This window comes from Parasteatoda tepidariorum, chromosome 6, assembly GCF_043381705.1.
Source record: "Parasteatoda tepidariorum isolate YZ-2023 chromosome 6, CAS_Ptep_4.0, whole genome shotgun sequence".
Taxonomy (NCBI): Eukaryota; Metazoa; Arthropoda; class Arachnida; order Araneae; family Theridiidae; genus Parasteatoda; species Parasteatoda tepidariorum.
Window position 1 is genome coordinate 70138777 of NC_092209.1, and position 16795 is coordinate 70155571.

General features: G+C 29.3%; 2 protein-coding genes across 3 annotated transcripts in view; one reads left to right on the plus strand and one right to left on the minus strand.

The window, feature by feature from the left end:
* The window catches only part of LOC107455306 (proton-coupled amino acid transporter 1), a 110833-nt gene that overhangs the window by 34259 nt on the left and 59779 nt on the right, over positions 1 to 16795 (minus strand). The gene's annotated exons all lie outside the window — the stretch shown is intronic.
* LOC107446203 (uncharacterized) lies at positions 5704 to 16674 on the plus strand. The gene is made up of 3 exons (XM_043055893.2): positions 5704 to 5920; positions 11532 to 14210; positions 16657 to 16674. The coding sequence occupies exons 2-3, from the start codon at positions 11661 to 11663 to the stop codon at positions 16672 to 16674; spliced, it is 2568 nt and encodes an 855-aa protein (XP_042911827.1). The 5' UTR covers positions 5704 to 5920; positions 11532 to 11660.

Below are 16795 nucleotides of genomic sequence, written 5' to 3' on the forward strand. Positions count from 1 at the left end.
ATTTGTTTTTAGAGTTAAAACCTAAATTTTAAAAAAAAGTCATTTTAGAAAAAACTAAGCATCCGAAGCAAACAAACAGCTTTCATTTTAAAGCAAAAAAATTTTTATGATGTAAAATTGAATGCAAACTATAAAAACATAATTGTTTATTTATTTAAATTTTATAATTCATGATTATTAAATTTGTTTCACACATAATTAAAGGTCTTTTTTATTGATACTAAATTTTATTCATTAATCCTTTTTTCATGAGGCTCACATAAGTGGAATTTCCGCACCAAGATAATAACACTGGCTAAAATTAAAGTGCTCGCAAAAAATCGTATGTATCTTCGATATCATTTTGAAATGAATGAAAGTAAACACTAGGAACGACCAATCTCCATTAACGACCCTTTACTGTAGAACTGAGAGTGGTCACTCCCCAGAGATTGTACTGCAGTTTAAAATAAAATAGCATTGAAAGAAAACCTTTTGCACCTCTTTTTAGAAAGGTAATAAAAAAGGAGGCATAAACATGTATTCAATACAATTTAATATTATTTATGGTTCTAGGGGTGTTTCACCGAACATACCACCTGTGGTCTTTACCCCCACCCCTACAGAATGAAAGGAACTCCTGAGGTAGGTATACTGACATCGAAAACAAGTACAGGGGTTAACATAAGATTGATTTTTGGCATAACAATATGAAGTCAAAAATCTCGCCAGTGATATGTTTGTAAACTACACCTTCCCTCTTACACACGAATTAGCTGCGCATGCTCGACAAATCGAAAACAAAAACCGAAATACTAGATCAGTTGTGACTAGTATTCACAGCACTGCTGATCTAGTAACTAGTTTTACTCGATATCCACTCCCTCGAGTGAGCTATGGTGCTTCTTTATTGTAATTTAATCCTTTTTTTATAAGTTGTAATGATTAATATTAATTCATAACATTCTGTCTCTTTGCAGAAAAATAGGAAAATTCGCAAATTTCATCTCGAATTTTTGAAAGATTTATAATTTGTAAACTTTAAAATTAAAAAAAAAGAAACTAATATGTTCTTAAAATTTAATTCTTTATATCATTCTAAAATTCAAATACTTGAAATAAAAAAAAACACAATTTATGTACTTACAAAAAATAAATAAATTAAATTAAATAAATAAAATAAAGAACATTTTAGTGAGCAATCTGAGCTGCCCAAAACATTAAATTTCATATAAAGCACAAGAAATTGGAAAATGATAATAATTGCTGATATATAGTCTCATTATTATCTGTTAGAGTTCAATTAGTTTGTAAAAAGCGTTTTTCTGGTTTTCATTTATGCTTAATGGAAATTCTAATTATTTTCATTCAAAAAGTCTTTCAAAATGTGATTTTACTCCTCTATTTCAATTGCAAGTTATTTTGTTATCTGCGTTGTACAAAAAAGTGAAAAAAGTACAAAAAAACTAAATTTTATTCATTAATCCTTTTTTCCTTCTACTCCTCATTTTTAATAGGGTAATAAAAAAGAGATATAAACATGTATTCAATACAATTTTATTTTATTTATAGCTGCATATTAAGTTGAAAATAAAATAGTTTTGAATGAAAAACTTTTACTCCTTATTTTTAATAGGTAATAAGAAAAGAGGTATAAACATGTATTCAATACACTTTTATTTTATTTATAACTATATATTAAGTTGAAAATAGTTTTGAAAGAAAAACTTTTACTCCTCATTTTTAATAGGATAATAAAAAAAGAGGAATAAACATGCATTCAATAGAATTTTATTTTATTTATAGCTGTATACTAAGTTGAAAATAAAATAGTTTTGAATGAAAAACTTTTACTCCTTATTTTTAATAGGATAATAAAAAAAAGGAATAAACATTTATTCAATACAATTTTATTTTATTCATAGCTATATATTAAGTTGAAAATAAAATAGCTTTGAAAGAGAAACTTTCACTCCTCATTTTTAATAGGATGATAAAAACGAGGTGTAAACATGTATTCAATACAATTTTATTTTATTTATAACTATATATTAAGTTGAAAATAAAATAGTTTTGAATGAAAAACTTTTGCTCCTCATTTTTAATAGGGTAATAAAAAAGAGGTGTAACCATGTATTCAATACAAACATAAGTGGAATTTCCGCACCAAGATAATGACACTGGCTAAAATTAAAGTGATCGCAAAAAATCATATGTATCTTCGATATCATTTTGAAATGAATGAAAGTAAACACTAGGAACGACCAATCTCCATTAACGACCCTTTACTGTAGAACAGAGAGNGGCAATTTTATGTAAATGAAAATTCAAACTAACACAAATTTTCTAATATTTACCCTTAAAAGAAAGTTTTACTGAATTATTTTGACAAGTAATCCATAACATAAATCACATGATATGGGAAAGTAAATAAAGTCAAAAACTCGGAACAAATAATATCATAATTATAAAATAAGCTTACTTAAATAATAATTTATATGTATTACTTAAGTGTAAAACTCAAAATTTATACAACAAAATATATGATAGCTTTCAAAATTGATAATATATTTTTAAATATTAAAATAAGAGAAATACACAAATAATATATTCAGATAGTTCTTAAAATGCATGCAAAATGATTTTCCAAAAAAAAAAAAAAAACACAAAAAAAACGTATTTACACCAAATTTTAAAACATCTATTAACGGTTTTAGACAATAACAATAAATTTTTAATTTTCGAAAACTACTTAATTAGTTAATAATTAGTTAAATATTATTTATTAGTTGCTAAGGAGTTAATTAATTAGTTAATATTAAATAAAATTCCTAGTTGGAGAACAACTTAAAAATGCAATGTGCTTGTCTTTTCTTTTTGATAAAGAGATAAAAAAAAAATCAACTTCATGACTCTTTCAGCTGTTTAACATTAAGTAATCAAAACGGAATCAATCTTCCCATAAATTAAATGAAGATGATAATTACTTACCGTGTACAATCCAAAATGTTAATCCAAAATATAATCAACTTGATTTTCATTTAATGAAGCTTTTAAACATGCATAATTTTTATTTGAGACCATTTTCTTGAAACCTATAACTATACTTTCAAAGAATCGTCAAAGGAGACTCGTCTGAGAATATTCACGTTACTTCCTGTTTGATAAGAAAATTTCCTCCCTGTCTACTTTCACATTCAACCTTGAATTAGAATACGAGATTGACGACCTAATTTTTCTTTTTATTATGTAACAAATATTCTCTTCATTACTTTATTTACTTTATGATATCGCTATGAGTGCACAGCTTTGCGTGGACTTCTTGTCACATAAACCAAGTTCCCAAAAGGAAGAATACGGACATAGACGAGTTTTTTAAATGTGGTAAAATATTTTGTATTCGCGTGTAAATTACGGGAAAATAGAAAACACGTAATATATTGGCTGTTAATATATTTTGTGAAAATCCTGATTTCAGTTATTTAATCTGAACAAACTTCGATTGATTGTGATGCAATGCTACTAAAGACACACGTATCAAAAAAATTTTAATGATTGTTAAAATATTTTGCAAAATTCCAGATTTCAATTATTTAATGTGATCAAACTTTGATTGATTATGAAGCATACACATATATTAAATAATATGTTATTAAAAACACATATATTAAAAAAACTGTAATGTCTGTTAAAATATTTTGTGAAATCCAGATTTCAGTTGTCTTATCTGAACAAACTTTATTCTGTTGTGATGCAATTACACATACATTTTATTAAAACAAATAAAAGTTTTATTTTTCAAACTAGTTTTTTTTAAATATTTTAATACAAATTTAATCCGATAATCTAACATCTTTTTTAGTACTAATTTGATTGCTTTTTCTATAATTAAAAAATATCGAAATATATATTTGCTTTTAATTTGAGAGTCAGAAAAAATGTATAAAACGGACACCAGTGTCTTATCTACGACTAAGGGTTAAGCCCTTCACTCGAAAAAATATAATTTATAATTTTTAATAATAATAAATAATGGTTTAAAATGAAATTGGTTGACAATCATAAATTATGAAACATGAAAGCAAAACAGGCTGACGGAATGAGTAGTGAAAAGCGGAGAAAGATGTTATATCTAAAAATATGTTATGTATAAAGAATATTGCAACCTTCGGCATAAAAATCAGTTTTTTAATCACTAAGTAGTTTATACTGTCCAATCACACTTTTAAAATATACTAATTTATCATAATAAGCATTGTCATTAATTGAGTAACACTGTAATACAAAGTAATCGAATAACATTGTAAGTAATTGTATAATATTGTAAGTAAATGAAGCATTGTAAGTAATTGAATGATGTATGCAATTGAATAACTCTGAAAATAATTCAAGCAGTGTAACTAATTGTTGACACTGTAAGGATTTAAAGCATTATAAGCAATTGAATAATATAGTAAGTAATTAAATAACATTGTAAGTAAATGAAACATTAGAAGTATTTAAATATCACTAAAAAAAGTTGGCCTTGCCGAATTTGGATGTGGAGATTCTGAGATTAGTTTTGCACCTAAAGCTGGAGATTTTTCTTGAAATGACTTTTTTACTTTATTTTTTGTTGAAATTTTCAACTTTAAAAACGTAACAGAAGATCACGTGGATGTTGCGGCCAATTTCTAGGGGATTTAGGGAACATCATCTGGATGATTATTACATAAGAAGGCATGCCCAGAAACGTTGTCATGCGCAGCTACGGACGCTTTCCTACTAAAAAGTGTTCAGAAATACACAAAGAAACAGTTCATAATAGGGTGGGACCCTTAGCGGCGTATGACGACATTTCTGAGCATGGATTTCAATGTAATTTCAATCGTGGTCATGTGTCCTTACTCGTGCCTGGAAGTTTGTCGCAACATTTATGCCATCCCGTGTTACATATAACGTTTTTAAACTCTCAAATTTTGACAAAAAATTGACTGAAAATGCCGTTAAAAAGAACTCTAGCTAGGAGAGAGAATCTGATTGCAAATTTCATATCAACGACAAGAAAAAAATCTGTTAAAAATCTCATAAAAAGGTTTTCCAGTGTAATTTATTAATTTGATATTGATATAACATACATGTAGCAAAATTAGAAAATATGAGGTCCTTAAAAATTGTACATAAAAACTTTTTGTTGTTTAAACTTAAGTAGAATTTTATGCAGATAATACTAAATAGATGGGAATAAGCTGGTAATCAAGTATAACATAAAAGAAATTCTTAAATTTTTGTTGTTTGTGGTGTTTTTTAAATTAGCTTTTCAAATTTTATTATAAACAAATTTAGAGATGTCTTAAAAAAGAAGTCTTAGCAATTTACTCCCATTTGTTCGTTTCTTTTTTAAGAAGAAAAGGAAAACATGTATGAAAAATAATCATCAGATGTTGTAATGATTTGCAGCACCCTCTGCTGGTCTGTAAGGGTTTCTGATACTTGACGTATCTAATCAAAACTATTTTATTAGGAAATAAATTTAAATGAAAAAAAAACTGACAATTCTCCACAAAACGCTATATTTAATCTATTGCAATTTTAAACGAACTTTTAGTTTTATAACTGCTTCGATGTTGATAAAAATTGAGTCACGTTTGTCTTCCTAGCTTCAAAGTCTATATGCTTATAAAAATTCATTTTGTTTGTCTCTTAACACTTCTGGTTCTTTCCTTGCATTGCATGTTTCGTTTCGCTTATCAGGTATTGTCATTTATATCAGTTAGATTACTCATCAAGTTTTCATCGTTCCATTAATTGATTTCATTTCCTGTGTTATTTATTTGTCAGGTAAAGATAGAGTGTTATTTTGTTTCTTTTAAGCAGTCTTGTTTCTTTTAAGTATCGCAAGTACGATTTTATATCTATAATTTACCGTTAAAGGATTATCCTTCTAAAACGGGTCTTCTTGGTAAAGTATAGATTTATAATATCTTTTTGAAATGTAGACGGTAGAATTTAAAATTTATGATTCTAACAGTATATATTTTGGAATTTAGAAAATCAAGATAATCGTTTTTTTTAAGCGTTATTTGATTCTTCTTTATATTATGTAACTGAATTAAAACGTTTTTAAAATAAATTAAAATTAGATTTAATTTTCTACTGAAAGTTATAAAATTATTTGCTTGTATTATATATTTATTTTTTTAGATTTTTATATGCTATTATTACATTTTTGCATACATAAATCAGCTTTAACTCACTGGTTTATTTATTTGCTTACATATCAATTCACCTATACATTTACTAATTAATGTTCTCTTTAAATTTTTATAATTTCCTGATTTAATATTTCAGCAATTCTTTCGCATTCATTGACTCGCTGATTTTCTGAATCATTTATTAGTCAAATATTCAAACGATATATTAACTGATTTGATTAATTTTATATTGATCTCATTTATTTATTTCATTCTGATTCATTTATTGATTAGCTGATTTATTGTTAATTTACTAAGACTTTCAATAAACTGTTTTGAATAAAATTATAACTAGGGACTTCCCACTAGTTTTTCTCTGAAGAACTTGAAATTACCAATTGGCCAAGACACTTCTTATTTTTGTTAATAATAAGAGAAAAAAAGAATTTCAACAATTCAACTCCTACATATCATATATCATATCATATATCATACACACGGCCTTGCCAACATGCTGGAGTCTTTCTGTTATTATTACTATTCCTAACTGTAATTACTTAATTTTACTTTAATGTACTAAGAATTTGATCATCTACATTATTTTGGTTCCTCTAACTGTAACTTACTCTTTGTATTTTTCACACGTAGACAGACTTGTCAATCCTAATTGAAAAGGTGCTAAAAAGCAGCTAAAACCAAAATTGTCTTGATTAAGCAATATATATAAAAACATGAGAGTTTAAATGTAAGCAAAATAATAAGAATGTTAGCAAAAACAGCTTTTCATCACGAGACACGCCGCCTTGCCAACATGATGGAGTCTTTCTGTTATTATTACTACTCCTAACTGTAATTACTTAATTTTACTTTAATGTACTAATAATTTGAACATTTACATTATTTTGGTTCCTCTAACTGTAACTTACTCTTTGTATTTTTCCAACGTAGACAGACTTGTCAATCGTAATTGAAAAAGTGCTAAAAAGCAGCTAAAACCAAAATTGTCTTGATTAAGCAATATATATAAAAACATGAGAGTTTAAATATAAGCAAAAAAAATAAGAATATTAGCAAGAACAGCTTTTCATCAGGAGACACACCGCCTTGCCAACATGCTGGAGCCTTTCTGTCATTATTTCTACTCCTAACTATAATTAATGCCTACCGTTCTGTGTAGGGAACTGTCCTTGCATCAGAAAGATCCTGGGTTCGAATCCCGGGCAAGGTATGGATGTTTCTTTCTCTCTCTCTGTGTTCTATGTCCTTTCTCCTTTGTGTATGAATGTGACTTGCCCTATAAACGGATTGTGGTAGTGTGAATGGCGTAGTAGAAGTCGAATTCCTGGCCATAGATTGCGCCACTGAGAAACAGAAACAATCGCACCCCCACTGCCTAGACAGGTATACGACAAAAAAAAAACTGTAATTACTTAATTTTACTTTAATGTTCTAAGAATTTGATCATTTATATTATTTTCGTTTTTCTAACTGTAACTTACTCTTTGTATTTTTTATAGGTAGACTTGTCAGTCTTTGTTTTTTTAGCGGAATTTTGACTTGGATTTCGCAGGATTTTAATTTTTATTTCAATCTTGGAGTGTTTGATGTGTTTTATTACAGCCTGTTTTAATGGCATTGTATTGAGGTATTATATTGTATATTGTACTGCGGGGCACTGTCAGTTTTTGATTTTACCACAGACAACAGAAAGGTTCCAGCATCTTGGTCCCCTTGTGAAGTGCCGTTTTTGCTAACATACTTGTCTTTAGACTTCTTTTCGCTTGGTATTAAATTGTCAAATTTTTTATTCATATTGCTTAAATAAAACTATTATTATACTACCAGGAGGCTTCGCACCCTGCTCGCTGGCGCTCACCAACCCCCGGAACTGCTTTCACAGTTCATTTCGGATTGCTCCGCAATCCCATGCTCGCTTTGCTCGCTCATTGGATACGTTCTTAAAGTCTAGCTCTTGTATACTTTTATGAATACTGAAGTTCCGAAAACTTTTCACTGTAGAAAATTCTAAACCTGTACATTTCAATATTAATTTGAAATTGCAAACAGTTCACATATTTTTCTTAATCACACTATTCTAAATTTCAGTTGTTGAGAAAAGTAACTGTTGTAAGTTTTGTTTTAAAGTCTTTCCCACCAGAGGGCTAAAGCCATGTGTTGTAAAACAATATGAAATAGAAGTCTGCCACTGAACGCTTTAGGTAAAGCATCGGCTTTGATGAAGATAATTTTGTATTTTTAATTCTCTGAAGGGCGCCACCTTAATAATATGGAATTTGTAAAATAAATGTATGTATTTTTGATTGTTGATGAAGCCCATCATTTTGTATTTTCATCAGTTCAGAAGCAAAACAACTATAAGTTTTTTATTTTATCACAAAAAAATAAAATGCATAAAAAACAAAGAAAAGAGTAAGAAAATGAGTATAGTCATAGAAAAAGTTAAAATTATAATATAGTATTTGTCAGTTAAAATAAAACTTTTTGTTTAAGTCATTGCTAACAATTCAAATTTCTCCGAGGCAAGTATAAATTAAGGTAGTATTGTTAAGTTGAAACACAATATTTTTAGTTTTGATGTGAACAATACAATTCAATTTTTCACAAAAACGATTGTTTCTGTGAAAAATATTATTTCTAATATTTTTCAAAAATATTATTGTCTCTAAATTATATTATTGTCTATACTCTCTCTAAATATTATTTTTTTATGTACACATTTCTAAATGTCGGTATTCAACCACAAAACAACTTAAAGTCCTCAAGTTTAGCATGAAGTTGTAAAATGTAACGAAAGAGGGTCATAGCAATAATGTAAGTAGAAGTAAAGTTAGTACTGTAAAATTAAAACAATATTTTTAATCAATGAGCCAAGTTCTTNATGAACGGGTTGTGTGAATGGCGTGGCAGAATTCGAATTCCTGGCCATAGATGGCGCCACTGAGAAACAGGAACAATCGCACCCCCACTGCCTAAACAAGTATACGACAAAAAAAAAATTAATTACTTAATTTTACTTTAATGTTCTAAGAATTTTATCACTTATATTATTTTCGTTTTTCTAACTGTAACTTACTCTTAGTATTTTTTATAGGTAGACTTGTCAGTCTTAGTTTTTTTAGCGGAATTTTGACTTGGGTTTCGCAGGATTTTAATTTTTATTTCAATCTTGGAATGTTTGATGTATTTTATTACATCCTGTATTAATGGCATTATATTGTGCTATTATATTGTATATTGTACTTCAGGACACTGTCAGTTTTTGATTTTACCACAGACAACAGAAAGGTTCCAGCATCTTGGTCCCCTGCTGAAGGGCCGTTTTTGCTAACATACTTGTCTTTAGACTTCTTTTTGCTTGGTATTAAATTGTCAAATTTTTTATTCATATTGCTTAAATAAAACTATTATTATACTATTATATTATTACATGTCGAATACCAATTCAGTAAGGATTTTGTCCTGTCAATGATTGTTCATTTGATTGAATAGAATTAGCACATTTGACGATAGATTAGACGATATAAGAATTGTAGCACGTAAAGACAGGGACCAAAGAATTGCTACATGTACGGAGATTGTACATTGAAACATGCTTCTCATTTTTTATGGCAAACATTGACCAATAAATTTAATTTTCTTAGTTACTGTGAATGTTTCCTTGGGAAGTGTATTTCCCAGCCCCTAAAATATAAATATAAACGTAAAATTTATAAAAATTAAATATATTTCCTGAAGTTCTATACTTTGGTTGTTGATATAACACAAAACAATAGGGAGAAATTTTAAAAATAAATAAATAACCCTCTAAATAGGGTTAAGGTAATATACCCAGAAACATTCTGCCTGATGACAACTGCACCTATCGAAGATAAACAACTGAAATCAAATGCACCAATCTAAGATAAACATCTGAAATCAAATACACCAATCTAATCACGTGACTAACCGTTTTACTATCTTTATTTACACTTTTTTGGTGTACCCGCACAAAAGAACGGAGTTCTCATCAATCTCGTAACAAGTTGCATAACATTATGGCTTAGAATTTGCGTTTATTTTAAGCTTAGAGATAATCATAATCATTTATTTAGTTTACATTTTGTTGGCATCGACCTTTTGCAAATTAGAATGGTTAAGAACAACCCTGTCACTTTAAATGCTATGCTGTTTATACAGTGAAAAAGCTTAACACAAAAAATGATGGCAACTAATTAACTTCAAAATAGTGTCTCACTACACAAACCAAGGATAGTTCCTGGTGTAGTAAAACACGAGTATATTCTTTTACATTTTTTTGTGTGAAATAGCCGACGCCAATTTTTGTAATCAGTAGCATTAATATTTATAACTGTAAGATAAAATACACATAAAAGTCAGTAAAGTTATTTCTATGATATAAACTAAGTGTAAGAATTATTAACTTAGAAGGCATGTGCAAACTAATTCGTAAAATAAAATAAGTTTGTTAATCATACATACGCGTATATAGGCGAATTTATAGACGAATTTATAGACGAATGTGCAGACAAATATATAAAACAAATGAATTTATAGACGAATTCTAATTAGACTAAACAGAAAAGAAGCGGATATGAATTATACATGAAAAAATCACCTCAAAGTGTTCACAAAGATTTAAAAATTAAAACATTACTATCTTCATGCAAGAACTGAAAACATATATTCATGTTTTAAAGGGAAACCTTTATTTCTGTTGATGTGAAACAGCGCAGCAAATTTTTCAACAAATTCCTTCTGACTCTTTCTTGATTGCAAATGTTACTGGCGATATTCAAAGCGCGTCAGCGTCGATGCATTAGGAGGTGAAAATAATTGTCGTATGGTGTGAAGGAGCAAGAGTTGATGCAACCTCATTATTGGTGTTTAGATTTAACTGACACTCTTTAAATTGTAGCTCGAACTGGTGTTAACCTGAAATAAAGTGTTTCTTCACTGAATGTTTTGGGTTGCTTAACATCATATTCGGAAAGATGTAACGTCACAGTTTATACAGAGTATCACTCATATTATGTTCATTATGTTACATACTTATGTTGTGCCTTTTATTTTTTACAATGCCGTTTCAATCGTTAAAAGTATTTAGATTTCGTTGGGAGTGTCTATGCAGTTTTTAATTCAAATTAATCTGTCGTCAGTCTCCAACAAGGTGAACCTTTACTGTGCGAGTGTGCTGTCATCACAGAATATTATTGCGAAATGAGTGGTGCACCAATTTTATCCCATACCGTAAACATGGCAAAACTAACACAAATTTGTCTTTTGAAATGTACTTTGCAGATTGTTTTTTTAGTTTACAATTAGTATTTAAAACAATAATATCTTTTTTTTACATAATAGGTAAACAAGACGAAGTTACACTGAACGTTTCTGAGGTGTTAGATAGAGAAAGGAAGTATCAATTCCATTAGCACTTCTTAGAAAAATCCTTTTGCACTTTTTGTAGATTTATCTTGTCCAATACTGGAGATGGCAATTCCTTTTCCCAAAAAACTAAAAGTACTTGATCCGGAAATTTTAAACAAAAATTTTATTTCAATAATTGAATCGGATATAAAGAGAACTGTTCCCTTAGAAGGGCGTTGTGCATATCCAAGTGATTCCTTTTTAGCAGAACTTGCATGTAGAGTTTCGAAAGAATCGAAAAATTGTCCAGATCCTCTGGATCAAGGTTGGGTTCTGCTGACAACAGCAAAGAACTCTAGTGATAATTATTTTGGCGCTGCATATTGGAATCCCAATGACCAGCAAGTTGTTATTGCTCACAAAGGAACAAAAAACCTAAAGGATATATGGACCGATTATGAAGGTGTTTTATCAAACAAGTACACTTCTCAAATGAGTTCTGCTGCTAGTTTTTCAAACCTCATCGTGACCCAATTGGACAAACTCAATAAAAAGCAATCAGTGAATTTGAGTCTTTCTATTACTGGGCATTCTTTGGGTGGTTGGTTAGCACAGATAACTGCTTTTTCAACTCAATATCTTACTACTAAATTCTGTGAAGAAAAGGGTTCTTCTTTTTTTGTTAAAAGCCAAAAAGAAGGCTACCACACTCATACAGTAGTTTTTGATTGTCCTGGCTGCAAAGACATGTTGCTGAAAATGGAAGATGACTTCGACGTACATGCTGGCGATAAAGTTAATTTAGTAGATTTGTTGGACGTAACAATTTACCTATCCGCACCAAATTTGGTCAATACACTACACTCACATATTAATGTCGGTAATTTATATCGGGTTTTCATTGAAGGCTTACCAGAAATAAGGAAAAGATGGAATCTATTACAATATACTAAAGAAACTCACAAAATGAAAAAAATTAGAGATGCTTTATTTTCTGGGAAAGGCAGCTCAAGCGGAAGAATAATGAAGATAAGAGATTGGCCACTTGTGAAAGGTGGATTAGGTACAAGAATTATCGAAAAATTATTTAATAGTGAATGTAATGAATATGAACATTTTCATAACTTAGCAAATTGTGCTAATGATTATAACCCACCGACAGATGGTGACGATTATTGTACTATTCGTTATCAATTACAAAATGTGGAGGAAGGAGAATGTAGTGCTAATATTTTTACACAGGCGGAATTCGATTTTCTGAAAGGATATGGTATATTGAAGAACTTTTCGATGTTTTCTCTGATTGATGACTTATTCACTTCTCTTCATCACAAAACAGAGGGAGTAATAAATAAAGATAAAGTCGAAAAAATACTTGATTTTGAGATAAAAGAGGGAAAAGGACGAGGGGTTATCAAGTGCAGTTCAGAAGACATACTGCAGAAGGTGATTATGTGCGTCAAAAACATTTTACTTATTTCTCCAAGCATACACATGGCCGTAAACGCCAAGTTAAATAGTTTTTGTGTTTTTAATGATGCTTACCGAAAACAGGCTCTCCATTATCTTCAGTCTATTGAGTATATCGAACTAAAGCAGGCAACTATGGATCTTCTCTATGATTTTCTAAAAAATGAAAATTGTCAATTTTTACAACTGATGTGTAGGGTTCACCCAGTAATAGAAATGAAAAAAATTCACAAATTTCTAAATGAGTCAAGCACTAACTATAAAACTCTAAATATCATTTATCTCAGCATGAAGAAGTTTTTATACTTGCAGCAGTTTTTCCCGATTTATGATTTCGTAAAACAATTGAATACGAAAGTGACGGTCTTATTCGTAATTGAAAGTGACGAAGAAACCTGGATAAATGATAAAGAATTACTGATTAATTATTTTAGGAAATTATTCAGCGTTTTAGCAGATAAACTCATGTTTAAGTTTATTTTAATTACTCAAAAGAGTAACGATTTAGAATACTATTTAGAAGTTAATTTACATTTTTATTGTAAAATGACGGATGATTCGGGAGTTACATTTGTTGATTTAACAAATGATTCTCAAAACCGACTTTTGAAGAAAACCATTTTCTTTCAAGGATTTTTTACAGAATTAGGTAGTTTGATAACAGATAAAACAAAGCATCTGGTAGATGAAGAAACATTATCTAAACTTATCAACAATGAAATGATAGTGATAGGTAAGAGACTTCCTGATTTAGGTGATATTGAGAATTATTACATTGAGCGACATTTTTATCAGTGTAAAGATGGAAAGTATATTCAAAAGGAATCTAAAATTTATGTTACTTATGACGGTCAAATTGAAAAATTGATACTTAAACAAGATCAAGACATACTGTTGATTTCTGAAACAGGTAAAGAGTTTGAGAAACTTTGCACTGAATATGAAAATAGAAATATCCATTGGGTAAGAGAAATAGATGATAGATATCTCTGGCATAAAACTCGAGGTGAAAAACCATTTCTTGACGAGTATTGCTCCTCTGCATGCAGTGATATAGATGGACGTGTAGTTATTATAAGTTCAGTATCTGGCGCTGGTAAATCCACAGTACTGACAAAAATAGCACGAAAAATGAAAATTATAAATTCTTCCCTATGGGTTATGAGAATTAATTTAAATGATTATACAGGAAAATTAGCAAATGTAGNATATCATATCATATATCATATCATATATCATATCATATATCATATCATATATCATATCATATATCATATCATATATCATATCATATATCATATCATATATCATATCATATATCATATCATATATCATATCATATATCATATCATATATCATATCATATATCATATGTAATTACTTAATTTTACTTGAATGTCTTAAGAATTTGATCATTTACATTATTTTGGTCCTTCTTACTGTAACTTACTCTTTGTATCTTTCATACGTATTTTTCATAATTAAGCAATATATATATAAACATGACAGTTTAAATATAAGCAAAATAATAAGAGTGTTAGCAAAAACAGCTTTTCATCAGGAGACACACCGCCTTGCCAACATGCTGGAGTCTTTCTATTATTATTACTACTCCTAACTGTAATTACTTAATTTTACTTTAATGTACTTAGAATTTGATCATTTACATTATTTTGGTTCCTCTAACTGTATTTTACTCTTTGTATTTTTCATACGCAGACAGACTTGTCAATCCTAATTGAAAAAGTGCTAAAAAGCAGCTAAAACCAAAATTGTCTTGATTAAGCAATATATATAAAACCATGAGTGTTTAAATATAACCAAAAATATAAAAATGTTAGCAAAAACAGCTTTTCATCAGGAGACACACCACCTTGTCAACATGCTGGAGTCTTTCTGTTATTACTACTACTCCTAACTGTAATTACTTAACTTTACTTTAATGTACTAAGAATTTGATCATTTACATTATTTTGGTTCCTCTAACTGTAACTTACTCTTTGTATTTTTCATACGTAGACAGACTTGTCAATCCTAATTGAAAAAGTGCTGAAAACCAGCTAAAACCAAAATTGTCTTGATTAAGCAATATATATATAAACATGAGAGTATAAATACAAGCAAAAAAATAAGAATGATAGCAAAAACAGCTTTTCATCAGGAGACACACCGCCTTGCCAACATGCTGGAGTCTTTCTGTTATTATTACTACTCCTAACTGTAATTACTTAATTTTACTTTAATGTACTAAGAATTTAGTCATTTACATTATTTTGGTTCCTCTAACTCTAACTTACTCTTTGTATTTTTCATACGTAGACAGACTTGTCAATCCTAATTGAAAAAGTGCTAAAAACCAGCTAAAACCGAAATTGTCTTGATTAAGCAATATATATATACATAAACATGAGAGTTTAAATATAAGCAAAAAAATAAGAATGTTAGCAAAAACAGCTTTTCATCAAGAAACACACCGCCTTGCCAACATATTGGAGTCTTTCTGTTATTATTACTACTCCTAACTGTAATTACTTAATTTTACTTTAATGTACTAAGAATTTGATCATTAACATTATTTTGGTTCCTCTAACTCTAACTTACTCTTTGTATTTTTCATACGTAGACAGACTTGTCTATCCTAATTGAAAAAGTGCTAAAAAGCAGCTAAAACCAAAATTGTCTTGATTAAGCAATATATATAAAAACACGAGAGTTTAAATATAAGCAAAATAATAAGAATGTTAGCAAAAACAGCTTTTCATCAGGAGTCACACAGCCTTGCCAACATGCTGGAGTCTTTCTGTTATTATTACTACTCCTAACTGTAATTACTTAATTTCACTTTAATGTACTAAGAATTTGATCATTTACATTATTCTGGTTCCTCTAACTGTAACTTACTCTTTGTATTTTTCATACGTAGACAGATTTGTCAATCCTAATTGAAAAAGTGCTAAAAAACAGCTAAAACCAAAATTGTCTTGATTAAGCAATATATATATATATATAAACATGTGAGTATAAATACAAGCAAAAAAATAAGAATGTAAGCAAAAACAGCTTTTCATCAAGAGACACACCGCCTTGCCAACATGCTGGAGCCTTTCTGTTATTATTACTACTCCTAACTGTAATTGCTGCCTACCGTTCTGTGTGGGGGGGCAGGGAACTGTCCTTGCATCTGAAAGATCCTGGGTTCGAATCCCGGGCAAGTCATGGATGTTTCTTTCTCTCTCTGTGTTCTATGTCCTTTCTCCTTTGTGTGTGAATGTGACCTGCCCTATGAACGGGTTGTGTGAATGGCGTGGCAGAATTCGAATTCCTGGCCATAGATGGCGCCACTGAGAAACAGGAACAATCGCACCCCCACTGCCTAAACAAGTATACGACAAAAAAAAAATTAATTACTTAATTTTACTTTAATGTTCTAAGAATTTTATCACTTATATTATTTTCGTTTTTCTAACTGTAACTTACTCTTAGTATTTTTTATAGGTAGACTTGTCAGTCTTAGTTTTTTTAGCGGAATTTTGACTTGGGTTTCGCAGGATTTTAATTTTTATTTCAATCTTGGAATGTTTGATGTATTTTATTACATCCTGTATTAATGGCATTATATTGTGCTATTATATTGTATATTGTACTTCAGGACACTGTCAGTTTTTGATTTTACCACAGACAACAGAAAGGTTCCAGCATCTTGGTCCCCTGCTGAAGGGCCGTTTTTGCTAACATACTTGTCTTTAGACTTCTTTTTGCTTGGTATTAAATTGTCAAATTTTTTATTC

Bases quoted from the DNA above. Each gene is read 5' to 3' on its own strand.
- LOC107446203 (XM_043055893.2), top strand. From the start codon at position 11,661: ATGGCAATTCCTTTTCCCAAAAAACTAAAAGTACTTGATCCGGAAATT.